Raw genomic sequence first — 11,671 nt, 5'->3', positions numbered from 1 at the left:
ATTAGTCTTTTAGAAGTTTGACATAAAATTACGATTTTATTTAATTTTTAGATTACTGCAGAAAGACTCAATGTTTCCAAATTGACCTTAAGAATAATACTTACGTACCTTTTTTCATTCCATATAAATACTGTAGAAATTATGCTGTCTCCCATGTTCTCGTTCGTAGACCAAAGCTTATTGTAATATATACTTTTTAAAGCCGGCGAGTATGGAAATTTAGAGACTAATTTTGACGATAGAATGGGGTTTCATTTTGTTTGTTTCTTTCATATTTATAATATTGTGTTGTTTATTGTTGTTTTTAATATTTCGGAATATTATTTTAATTTATTTTTTCAGATGGCGATGGCTGTGACAGTGTTTGACTGCATCTTATGAGGTTTCGGAATCGTATTGGAACACTAGGTGTAACTATTTAGAAAGAAGGAAAAGATTTGTTCTGGTCTTTGTTTATTTTTTAAAATAATCCAAAGAGGTAAATAAAATGTATTATATTAGTTTTGTTAAAGTTTTCTTTCTCTAATATCACATTTTCTCTTAACTACTAAGTTAGGCCCAAGTCCAAGTCAAAATATTATTTAGTTAGGACAAACGAGGGTTGAGTAGGAATTCAAATTTATAAAATTATTTAGAAAGTAACTTATACGTTTGGTTCTGAAGTTAACCACGTGTAATCTTTCACTAGGTTTCAGAAACTAGCAACATAATCCAAGTTTTTTTTTACACTTGTGATAGGTATTAAGGGTAAAGAATACATTCGGGTTATCCCATAAATAATGACCGAAAATTCAATACAGAAAGTGCATCATTATGTTTATCTTTGTAGGCTTTAATGACTAAAATATGTAGTAGGACGTGTATAAAAAATGTTCAGACAAATAAAATACACTTACCCAACTCCACTTTTTCAGATCATTAATCAAATAAACCTTTATGAAGATGGATGTGTCTGAGGAGCACATTAGGCAAATAATGCTTTCTGAGTTTTAAAAAGGCAATAGTGCAGCAGAAACTATGAGAAACATTCAAGATGTTTATAGTGTGAAGTCTCTCAATGAAAGAAAATGTTGAAGGTGGTTTCAGAAGTTCAGGTGACTACAGCTTAAGTGATGTGCCACGTTCAGGTCATCCTGTTGAGTTTAATGATGACTTGCTGCTGGCTGCACTCGATGAAGATTGTGCTGTAACAATTGAAGAACTAGCACAGAAGCTTAATTCAACCCATTCAACAGTTCACCATCATCTGCAACAGCTTGAAAAGGTGTTGAAAGTGGGACCCCCATGATTTGACAGAAGCCATCCTTAAAGCAAGATTGGACATTTGCATTCTCATGAACATAACTTTCCTTTTTTTGACAGGTTAATGACTGGAGATGAAAAATGGATATATTATAAAAATGTTAAGTGCTTCAGACAATGGCTCAGTGTAGGTAATCTGGCTAAAGCACAGCCCAAAATGAACTTCCACCCTAGGAAAAATCTCGTTAAGCATGTGGTGGGATATTGTTGGTGTAATCCACTTTGAGTTGCTACTACTCAATGTAATGATTACATTAGACTGCTGTTGCCAACAGTTGTTTTGAATGTTGCATTGAAAGAAAAAGAGGCCTGCTTTTGTCATGCATATAGGTGTTGTATTACACCAGGATAATGCATAGCCCCACACAGCAAGGATGACACCTGCAAAGATTGAAGAGCTAGGCTGGGAAACACTTCCACATCCTCTTCATTCTCCAGACCTTGTCTCATGATTATTATCTCTTCTGAAGTTTGCAGAACTGTCTTGATGGAAAAAGAACTTGGAACACATGAAGATGCCAAAACTACCCTCTGTACATTCTTTTCCTCCAAACCCCAATAATTTTGTAGAAGTGGCATTCAGAAGCTTGTGAATCATTGTTAGGAAGTAATTGATAATAATGGAACATACATTATTGATTAACATTAAAAGCATTTGAAATTCTTCCTCTTTTTTCTGAACCTAAAATCGGACATTACTTAAGGGATGACCTGAGATTTATATGATTTAATTATTATATTACAGATTTCTATTAAGCAAAATTAAAATTAAAAGTAGCTGTAATGTAGAAGCCTAATACATTTTTGATTTACCAAACCCTCTTCTGTGGACTGCAGTTTTGCCTGTTCAAGGCTCATCAGCACAGTGTGAAACAGAAGCCAAAGATATACAGTGAGGCCTCTTATAATGGTAATATCAGTATAATATTTATGGGATTTTTGAGTCCCTTTGAATTTGAGATGAATTTAATCTGCTTTTCACCAAAAGAAATCTGTAATATAATCATTAAACAGTTCATTGTATAATGTCAAATAACAAATTAAGAGTCTTACACCTAAATTAATAAAGGTTTTTTGACAAGTAGTTGTATTTAAATGCTGATGACTATCTGTGAACCAGGAAATGAAAGTCTATTACCAGGACTAGAGAAAAAAGTTTCCTTAGCATGTGAAGGATATAGCCTGGTTTATTGATACCAATTCAGTTATGTAGATGGTTAGAACAAGTGTATTTGATTTTGGTTAGCTGAGTGAATTCATTTTGGATTGGCTGTCAGACATCTGGAAAAATGATAAATATAATTATATAGAAATGGCTTTTTTACTGATATGGTACAAATAAGTTAGTCAAGGTCCTTAAATGAATAAGTCATGGAATGTCAGAATCTTTAGAAATAAAAGTACACCTTTACTGAAATGTGTAGTAGTTTCATTTTTGGTGCAAAGAAAGAAACTACTACAATTGAAACTCTTTAGTCTGGCAGTTCCCATGGTCTGACGCATTTTGAATCTGCTGCCATTAGTTTGCAGATCAACCACTAGGACTGTGCTGTTAACAGTGCCAAAGCATCAGGTTTGTTTACTTCTGAAGTTGAGTGTTTTGGTTATACACTCCTGTTTTAGCTTATATTTTGCTGTGTTTTAAACTTACATTGTCATTCCAAGAAAACAAAAATTGTGAAAGGGGAGGCTAATGCTAATAAGGAAAAGCATAAATCATTATCTTTGCTTGAAAAGGTGGAATTACTGAAACAAACTAGATAAAGTAACTTCAGTGAAGGCTTTGTGCGAATTCCATAACACTGGATCATCAACACTTTATGATTTAAAAAAAACAAAAGGAGCAGATTTTAAGGTTTATTTTGCTGAGAATTAAAGAAAAGTATATAGCATGTGTGTGGTGAAAAGTAAAGTGCTAACACAGAGATTGTGTCAAAGTTTGTGGATGAAATTGCACAGTTAGTGGCAACAGAAATTTTATCTCAAAAACAGGTGCACAATACCAATGAAACAGCCCTGTATTGGCACTGCATGCCACAAAAAACCCTTGCCCTAGATACTGAGGAGGCTTCAACTGGAGGTAAGGATTCAAAGGAAAGGCTAACAATTTTTGACTGCACCAATGCAGCTGGCACACATAAGTGTAAGCTCATGGTAATTGATTTAATTGTGCACCCAAGGGCCTTTAAAGGGGTGAGAATTTTTCCAGTTATCTATTGAGGTAGCAAGAAAGGGTGGATAGCAATGCAATTATGTCTTGAATGGTTTCAAAATTACTTTGTACAGAAAGCTAGAGCTCATCGAGACTCTGCTGACCTTGATCAAAAGTGTAAAATAGTTTCACTTTTAGATAATTGTTTGGCCCACCACAAACCAGAACGTTTGATAAAAGTTAATGTAATTTGTGTATCTCCCTCCTAACTGCACTTCTTTAGTTCGGTTCTGTGACCAGAGCATATTACATTCGCTGAAATGTAAATACAGATCAGAGTTCATGCACCATTTGCTTGTTTCATTGAATAATGGGAAGCCTGTTGCAAGTGTCATGAAAGAATTTGACATAAAGGATGTAATGTGGTCACTTGCTTCTGCCTGGGATAAAGTTGACAAAAACACACTGCAGGATGGCTGGCATAAATTGTGGTCAAGGTTAGTGTTTCAGAAAGAGGAAGATAAAGAACTGAACTTCATTAGATTAAAAGAAGTTTTCAATGAAAAGAAATTGATCTGAGAATTGGTAAAGTATGCTAAGAGTATGACATACTATAAGTGTCTCAAAGTAACCAAAGATATGACAGAAAAAAAATCTGGAGGAATGTTGATAACCAAGTGCCAGTTGTTTATCAACCCTCAGATAAAGAGATTGTTCAGTAAGGCAAGAAGATCATGAATAAAGTGCAAAAAGATAAGGAAGTGAAAGAATGTATATTGATGAATGTATCCAGATGACTAGGAATTTAATTGCAGGACTGAAACAAAAAGGACTTTATAACAGAATAAAAAATTGTGTGTTTGTTTGATTTAAACAAAATTAATTAAAGAAAAACCAAAGTGCATGAACTAAGCTATTTTTCAACAGTGGTTCAAAAAGATTGTTGAGAAGACTACTGAGAAAGAGTCTAGTGCAAATAATCCACTACCCACCACCTTTGCATCTGATGTACAGATGCCTGTTGACCCCAATGTACTTCTAATATAATCTGAGCAACCATTGATAATATTGTACAACACACTAGAAGTGGATATATGGCAGTATTAAATTTTTTTGGTTTTTTTTTAAAGCTTTACTATATTGTACTGTAATTAGATATGGTTAAGTGTCAACAGCCATAAATGGAAGTACGGTACAGGTTTAAGGTTTATGTTTCTTGAAACAAAAACTATGTAGCAACATTAGTGATAGTACAGTACCTGTATTGTTTTCTGTTTTAAGCTTTATTATATATTGGTACAGGTATTATATATATATATTTAACAGCATTAAGTATGTAAGAAATTACAGAACAATGTTTAGTAAGTTTTATATTACAGGTACATGAAACAATAAAAACCTTTTCTGTCAGCATTAGTAATTGTATTATTTTTTGTTTTAAGCTTTATTTTACCTTTTATGACATAGATATGTAGAGCAGTCTGGCAAGCCTAAGATAGGACATGTTTACATGAAGAATTCTTTAATGACAAATTCTGTGGTTCAGCATTTTCTGTGATCTAGCACTTCTCGGGTCCCAGTGTTGCCAAACTGAAGAGTTTCAACTGTGCTAGTATCATTTTCTTTGAATCTTGGTGTCAAGTAGCAACCCCAAACCTTATACAAGGAAGCAGGTTATTTGTTGATGTGCAGGCAGATACTGCACTTAAGGACTTTAGAATGGCTAGTAAGATTCATTAATTATTCCTCAGCCATCTCTATAAATATAACTCATTAGTGCAAATCTTTGTGTACAAATTTGGCCTTGAACTCTTCCTTGCTTCTGTACCTAGTTAGTGAAATAGTAATTGACTCAACATGAAACATGATTTCTGCAAACTTTCATGGGTAAGCTGCTCCACTGATATTTACTTCCAAAGGATGGTCTTTCCATACGTAAAAGTTCTTGGATGCTTGTGGCTGTGTGAACTAAATGAAGTACAATTTTTTAGGGTCTGATTTCCTTCAAACTGTGTGATTGGATAGGCTTTTGACTTAATTGTCAAACACTTCTTAAATGTTGCTGAAAACATGCAGAACACACAAAGTCATTCTTGGAGTTCCTTGTCTCAGGAACGATTACTTACTTGGTGAGGATTTTGAAGTGTTAGACCATTTTGTCATTTCCAGATTATGCCATTGCTTAAGTCTCAATCTTTGATCAATTTTCATTAAAGATTTGTAGATCCTTTTAGACAAACTCTTTGGAATAAACTTATAAGACACAATGTAATAATTCATTCAAATGAAAACTGTTTACATATTTTACAATATCTTTGCAACTCAGCCATAGAGTGCTATGAGATAGTCAGTCATTTCTTCTAACTGTGTCATATTGGTGGCTTTCACTCTTATGACATCATTTTTTCTGTTATTTAAGATGTTCTGTGAGAAACTTGTGTTAAAATGTAAACACTAGAGTTGATGGGCAGAGCTACTTAGCTATAGATGAAGCAGTTTGGGTGGGTATAAAAACTCAATAGTACAAAGATATTGTAGAAGCTGCTAGGCCTGTGCTTGATCACAGATGTCATCTATAATGGTTTCAGCTCGTAAGTGTAGTGAAAGTATAGAAAGTTCAAGTTTCCCTAGATAGAACTTATTGTACTTTGAAAGAATAATTGTCAGGTAGTATTACAAACTTACATTAGAGCTCTATGATTAAATGATTACCTCTGAGCATCAGTGTCATGGAAAATAATTGATAAATCAAAATTATAATTGATTAAATGTCACAAAAGTAAGTAATTATTCTAAATTAATGTTTTCATTACAGCTATTTCAAGGTTGTTCAGCTTGATTGATGTCACGACACAAAAATAATAAATGAATCTAAATTAGTGTTTTCAATTATTACTATTTTTCATTATTCAGACTATCCAAATCTTGTAAGAATAATCAATTAGTTGAAAGTAATTAATTCGTAAGTCTAACAGTGAAACATTTATCACATTTCACAAACTCCTTGCTCTGTCACTACAAAATTGTCTTTTCAAGTGAATACATCATAAAATAACATAACACTGCTTGGCTCATTAAACCATGTAGTATCCCATTTAAAACAAAGTAACATAAGACTACTTGATTCATTCAATCACAGTCATCTTATTCTAAATGTAGCTTCAATTTATCATTTCACTCATCTTTTTTTCATTTGAGATACTTCTGTAAAATCTTGAAACAAATAAATATTTGATTCTGTTATGATGGTTGTTGAGTGTGATGCATACATTGGGTATGATACTATACCTTATCAGTGTCATTTGTTTCTGTTTTGAGTAATTTCTCTGTACATCTCTATAACAAGAAGTTCTGTTTTTTGTTACATTTAAAACTAAATGTCTCAATTTTGTGTTTTGATACTGCTTAAATGTTATGCCATCACTTAATTTGCATATATAAAGTTCAGAGGTACAGGGTAATGTAAAGTGAATTGGATATAATTGGCTTATTTGTTGTTTAGTAATGTTTAAGTAGAATATTTTTCCCTGTGTTTCAAATTCATAATGAGAATCTTGTTTAGATATAGTAAACAGTTGCCCATTTACTAAGTAAATAAAAGAAAAACTGAACCATTTGTTGTTGTTTCTTTGCTTGAAAAATTTTTTGATATGGTATATAATAACTGATGTTGTTTGACAGTGAAACAAGTCAAAATAAAGAGATTACATACAAACATTGTAATATTTCAGTTACGACCAGAGTTCTTTGGTCAGCATGTCTGCCTATGGAACATATGATGCTGAGTATGGAGCTGCAGATGAGGGTGTCCCATTCTCCAATTTTGAGAATTCTTTTTCAGAGAAAACAATTAGAATGGGTAAATTTTAATTTTATTAGTTAAACTGAGAACTATTGACATTCATATGTTACACACAAGTGTATCTATAATATTTATTCATTGTGGAATATTTCTTAATTTTATATTTGAAGTCATGAATGTATGTATGAACTTATATAATTCTAAGTTGGCTAATGAGGATAAATTTTAATATTGTTTAAAATGTTCATTACAGTGATATAACTAATGGCTATAAACTGCTTTTTGCAAATACTACAGATGAGTTGGCCTAACATACATTTGTGTGTATTGCATGTACATACATAAATCACAGGTATGTTCTTAACAACTCATTTCTGACAAAAGTACTATCTTAAACTAGAAGGCAGAAAATGGTACATTATGCTCAAGGTATTGATGAGTTAATAAGGAACACATTTTACTAAGTTAGCTTTGCATTTTCAAATGTTAAGGGCTTAAAATGGGTAAGTTTATTTTTATCATTTAGGCTCTAAACTACTGGCATTTATTTTATACTCGCACAAAATACCCACGCTGCACTGTGAGATCGTAGGTCTACTCGTGATTTACAGAGGCCTGATAAGTGTCTCTGTTGCCTTTACCTGAACTTAGTTAATAAGAAATAAACACTGAAAGGTGAGTTTATTTACAAAAACAAGATGTGTATTAATGTTTCCAGTAGTCAATTTTTTTTTTCCACTGGAAAGTTTCAAGAGAATTTCAAAGTGTCACTGCTAGTGTAATTATTGTACTTGTCACAGGAAGTTATTTTTAGTGCCATCAAAATTTCTGTAATATTGTACTTGATGATGTTTTCTCTGCAGTACCTTTTATTTCCTGCTGTTATAATTCATAGTCAAACTGACATTTTTGTTTCTGGTAGCACATGTTACCTAACTTGAATAAACACCCTACATTTGATTTTTCTTTGTCCACTATTTTGATGATGATATGATTTATTGTATTCAAGTTTATGTATGTGTATAGTACAAAGAACATTTATAGTGTACTTATGAATACTTTTGTATTTTAAGACCCATGTTTTCTTTAGCCTCAAACTTTTACAGCTGGTTCTGTCACAGTCATAATCTGTATAACATATAAGGTTGTTAGTTATTTAAAAATTTGATTTAGATAACATCAGATGCATGTAAAACAGCATTCAGTCTGGTTGATGCACATTAGTATTGCTTTCACTCTCTGTATTAACTGGCACAATTACATTACTTTTTCCCTTGTGATTGTTATCTCTATGGTGTTCTCGTGTGTGTATAAAAGTGTGTATTCTATCCGAGTAGGCTACAGTATGTAGATGGTGTTTTTGTGCTTGAACATATATGTGCAATTCAGCATTTAGTAATACACTTATAGATTTCTCAGGGATTCTTTCTTTTATTTCAAACCCAGGTTTTTATTAATAGGAAGAAACAGTTAAAGACCTGGGAATGCATTAAATGCCATTTTTTTATGGATTTACTTTCATAAATTTTCTGTTTTTAAGTAATATACATTTAGATGTTTGTTCTGCATCCATTAGCAAAGTTCAGGAAAGGTTAATTTCATGATTGATCTTCAATTTGCTACTGTTATGATAGCTTTTAAATTGATGTTAAAGATGAAAGTTAATGGTTTTTGTACAATATGTCTGTGCAGGATTCATTCGTAAAGTGTATGGAATTTTGATGGTACAACTCTCTATCACTCTGGGATTCATTGCACTGTTCCTTTACGTGTAAGTAAATAAATACAATGTATATAAACTGTAAATGTTTTAATTTTATTTTTTACATTTTTAGCTAAGTTCACTAGTGAAAAATAGTTTTAATGAAATGAGGTTTAAAACTTCCATATTGGTGTAGCTTTGTTTTAATTTTGTAAACAATAAACAGATGTTTTTTTTAATATTTAAACATATTTTGTTATAATTTGGAATGTTAAGTAATGGTTCTATGGCCCATAACAAAGAACTTGTCCATAGTGGAAGAGTAAGTGGGAACTGAAAATATTATATTAGGGTTGTAGTATAATTGCACACTGAAATATTTGGTCCAAACCTGAAGATTTTACTTTATAAAGTTGACAGGAATGTTCTTATGTAAACCATGTTCTATATTAAATTTCAGTAAATTACCAGTGTGTGGTGAAGTATGTCTTTAATTATAATTTCTAGAGAATTTTGATCAACACAGTGTTTGGTTCTACTTTAAAGCCAGTTCTGTCTGAGCAATGCACCAATATACAGTGGAGCGCCGTTAAGCCGCAGTATTTGGGGGGTCAACCTGCTTAACCATGGCTTAAATCTTTGTGACTGAAAAGCCGAAGTCGCCAACAACTCCGCCGAGGAGCTGCATCTGGGCCATTGCGTGATCATTATATCGGATTATCGAATTAAAAATAATACTTTAATTATTGATCACTTTTTTCGCAGATTAACTTTAATGTATGGAGAGGTGTGATTCGGTAACAATGGCGGCCTCCATAAAGCTGACATAGAGAGCGGATAAGGTAGATTAACGGTCGATTTCTATTGTAATATATTTTATTTATTTCCCAAATTAAAGCAAATCCTTTTTAAATATCCCCTTGAAGTTATAAAGCCAGGATTAAATTCGTATGCCGAGTTTTTACACGTTCTTAAATTAGCGGTGAGCCGCGATGATCCTCGCTCACAAGACTTGCTACAGCGGCTTAAGCGATTTCGCGGTTTACTGGTCCGCGGCTTAATGGCGCTCCACTGTACATTTTAAAAAATGGCTTGTTTGTTGTATGTCTGACAATAATACATTCATTTGTTATATATGTTTACAACTGTTAGGATTTGGTTCTACTACACACAGCTACCCACAGTCTTCCAAATATCTGTATGGTTTATAGTCTATGTCCCAAAATGTTTGGACTTTCTGCTGTCCTATAATATATGATAGTGCTTTCTGATCAATCCCAACAATTTTTTCACAATTTCAGAATATTGTTTATCATTTTAAAATACAAAAATATATTCTAAAAAAAAAATTGTTTTTTGTTCAGTCACATTTCATCTGTGTTATTTTTAGGTGATGATACATGTATTCATAGATTTAAGTTTGCTGAATTTTGTATGGACAAACTATCAATGTATATATATCTTATAGAAGCTTTAAAAATTTAAATTTTAACGTTTTATAATATTCTGTTTATAACTTAATGACACAAATGAAATATATTCATCTTTATGGTGAACGTTTTTTGTTTTGTTTTTACCATTGTTAAGTTAATCTTAGTTCCTATAAATATAGAATAAAATACTGGAATAAGAATTTTTTTTTCACCATTGTAAGGTTAACCTTAGTTACTATAAATGTAGAATAAAATATCAGGGAAAAAGAATATTATATTTTTTTACCATTGTTAGGTTAACTTTAGTTGCTGTAAGTATAGGATAAAATATCAGGGAATAAGAATATTGTTTTACCATTGTTAGGTTAACCTTAATTACTATAGATATAGGATAAAATAGCAGGGAATAAGAAGATTGTTTTACCATTGTTAGGTTAACCTTAATTACTATAGATATAGAATAAAATAACAGGTAATAAGAATATTTTATTGTTTTACCATTGTTAGGTTAACCTTAATTACTATAGATATAGGATAGAATATCAGGGAATAAGAATATTTTATTGTTTTACCATTGTTAGGTTAACCTAAATTACTATTAATAGAGGATAAAATATCAGGGAATCAGATGGTTTGTGGTATAGTTTTCAGCATTATACTAAAAATTTAAAAATTATAAATGCTTGGAAAAAATAATTTGTATATATATATTAACAACTATTTTTCAGGCCAAAAGTACAGAAGTTTACTGCTACACACATAGAACTTTTCTGGATTGCACTGTAAGTTAACTTCGTTAATGCAAGATTTGTGAAATGATGAAAAATGAAAAAAGTTGATTTAATGTTATGATCTTTTTAACAAAATGCATCTTAAATTTTTCTGACTTGCTATTTAAAATATCTGTATTAATCTGATTTTTAAGGATGTAAAGAAATTTTTATAAATGTTTAGCAAAACTTATAAGGTTAGTAATGATCGTACATTGTTAATATAAGTATCTATGGTAATTTGTTTAGTAGTGTCTGTTAGGTAGTGCAAAAAAGTGCAGTTAATGGTAAATAAATTAAAACAATATAGTGTGCAATTTTCTAATATATACAGTTTATAGATAATCGTAACTAGAGAATACATTTGTTATATTACATAAGCTGTAACTTTAGGTTGTTTTTTTTATTTAACCCATGAATATGATTCATTTGGTAATTTTTATATTTATGTAGTGTTAAAAGCTAAATAAGGTTGTACTTCTCAGTAAAGCAGAACAAAAATATAATAAA

General features: G+C 31.5%; 1 protein-coding gene across 2 annotated transcripts in view; it reads left to right on the top strand.

Annotated features, from left to right (window-relative positions):
• The first annotated feature begins 339 nt into the window (after window positions 1-339).
• Window positions 340-11,671, top strand: part of LOC143239657 (protein lifeguard 1-like) — a 33,482-nt gene continuing 22,150 nt past the window's right edge. For both annotated transcript variants that reach the window (XM_076480985.1, XM_076480986.1), the window contains exons 1-4: window positions 340-478; window positions 7,186-7,313; window positions 8,949-9,027; window positions 11,120-11,173. In XM_076480985.1, the coding sequence (XP_076337100.1) occupies window positions 7,211-7,313; window positions 8,949-9,027; window positions 11,120-11,173 (236 nt within the window). In that variant the 5' untranslated portion in view covers window positions 340-478; window positions 7,186-7,210. The remainder of the gene's footprint in view (window positions 479-7,185; window positions 7,314-8,948; window positions 9,028-11,119; window positions 11,174-11,671) is intronic.

The sequence above is a fragment of the Tachypleus tridentatus genome, chromosome 13 (assembly GCF_004210375.1).
Source record: "Tachypleus tridentatus isolate NWPU-2018 chromosome 13, ASM421037v1, whole genome shotgun sequence".
NCBI lineage: Eukaryota > Metazoa > Arthropoda > Merostomata > Xiphosura > Limulidae > Tachypleus > Tachypleus tridentatus.
Note: the sequence above shows the minus strand (reverse complement) of the source record. Positions and strands in the feature narration are given on the sequence as shown.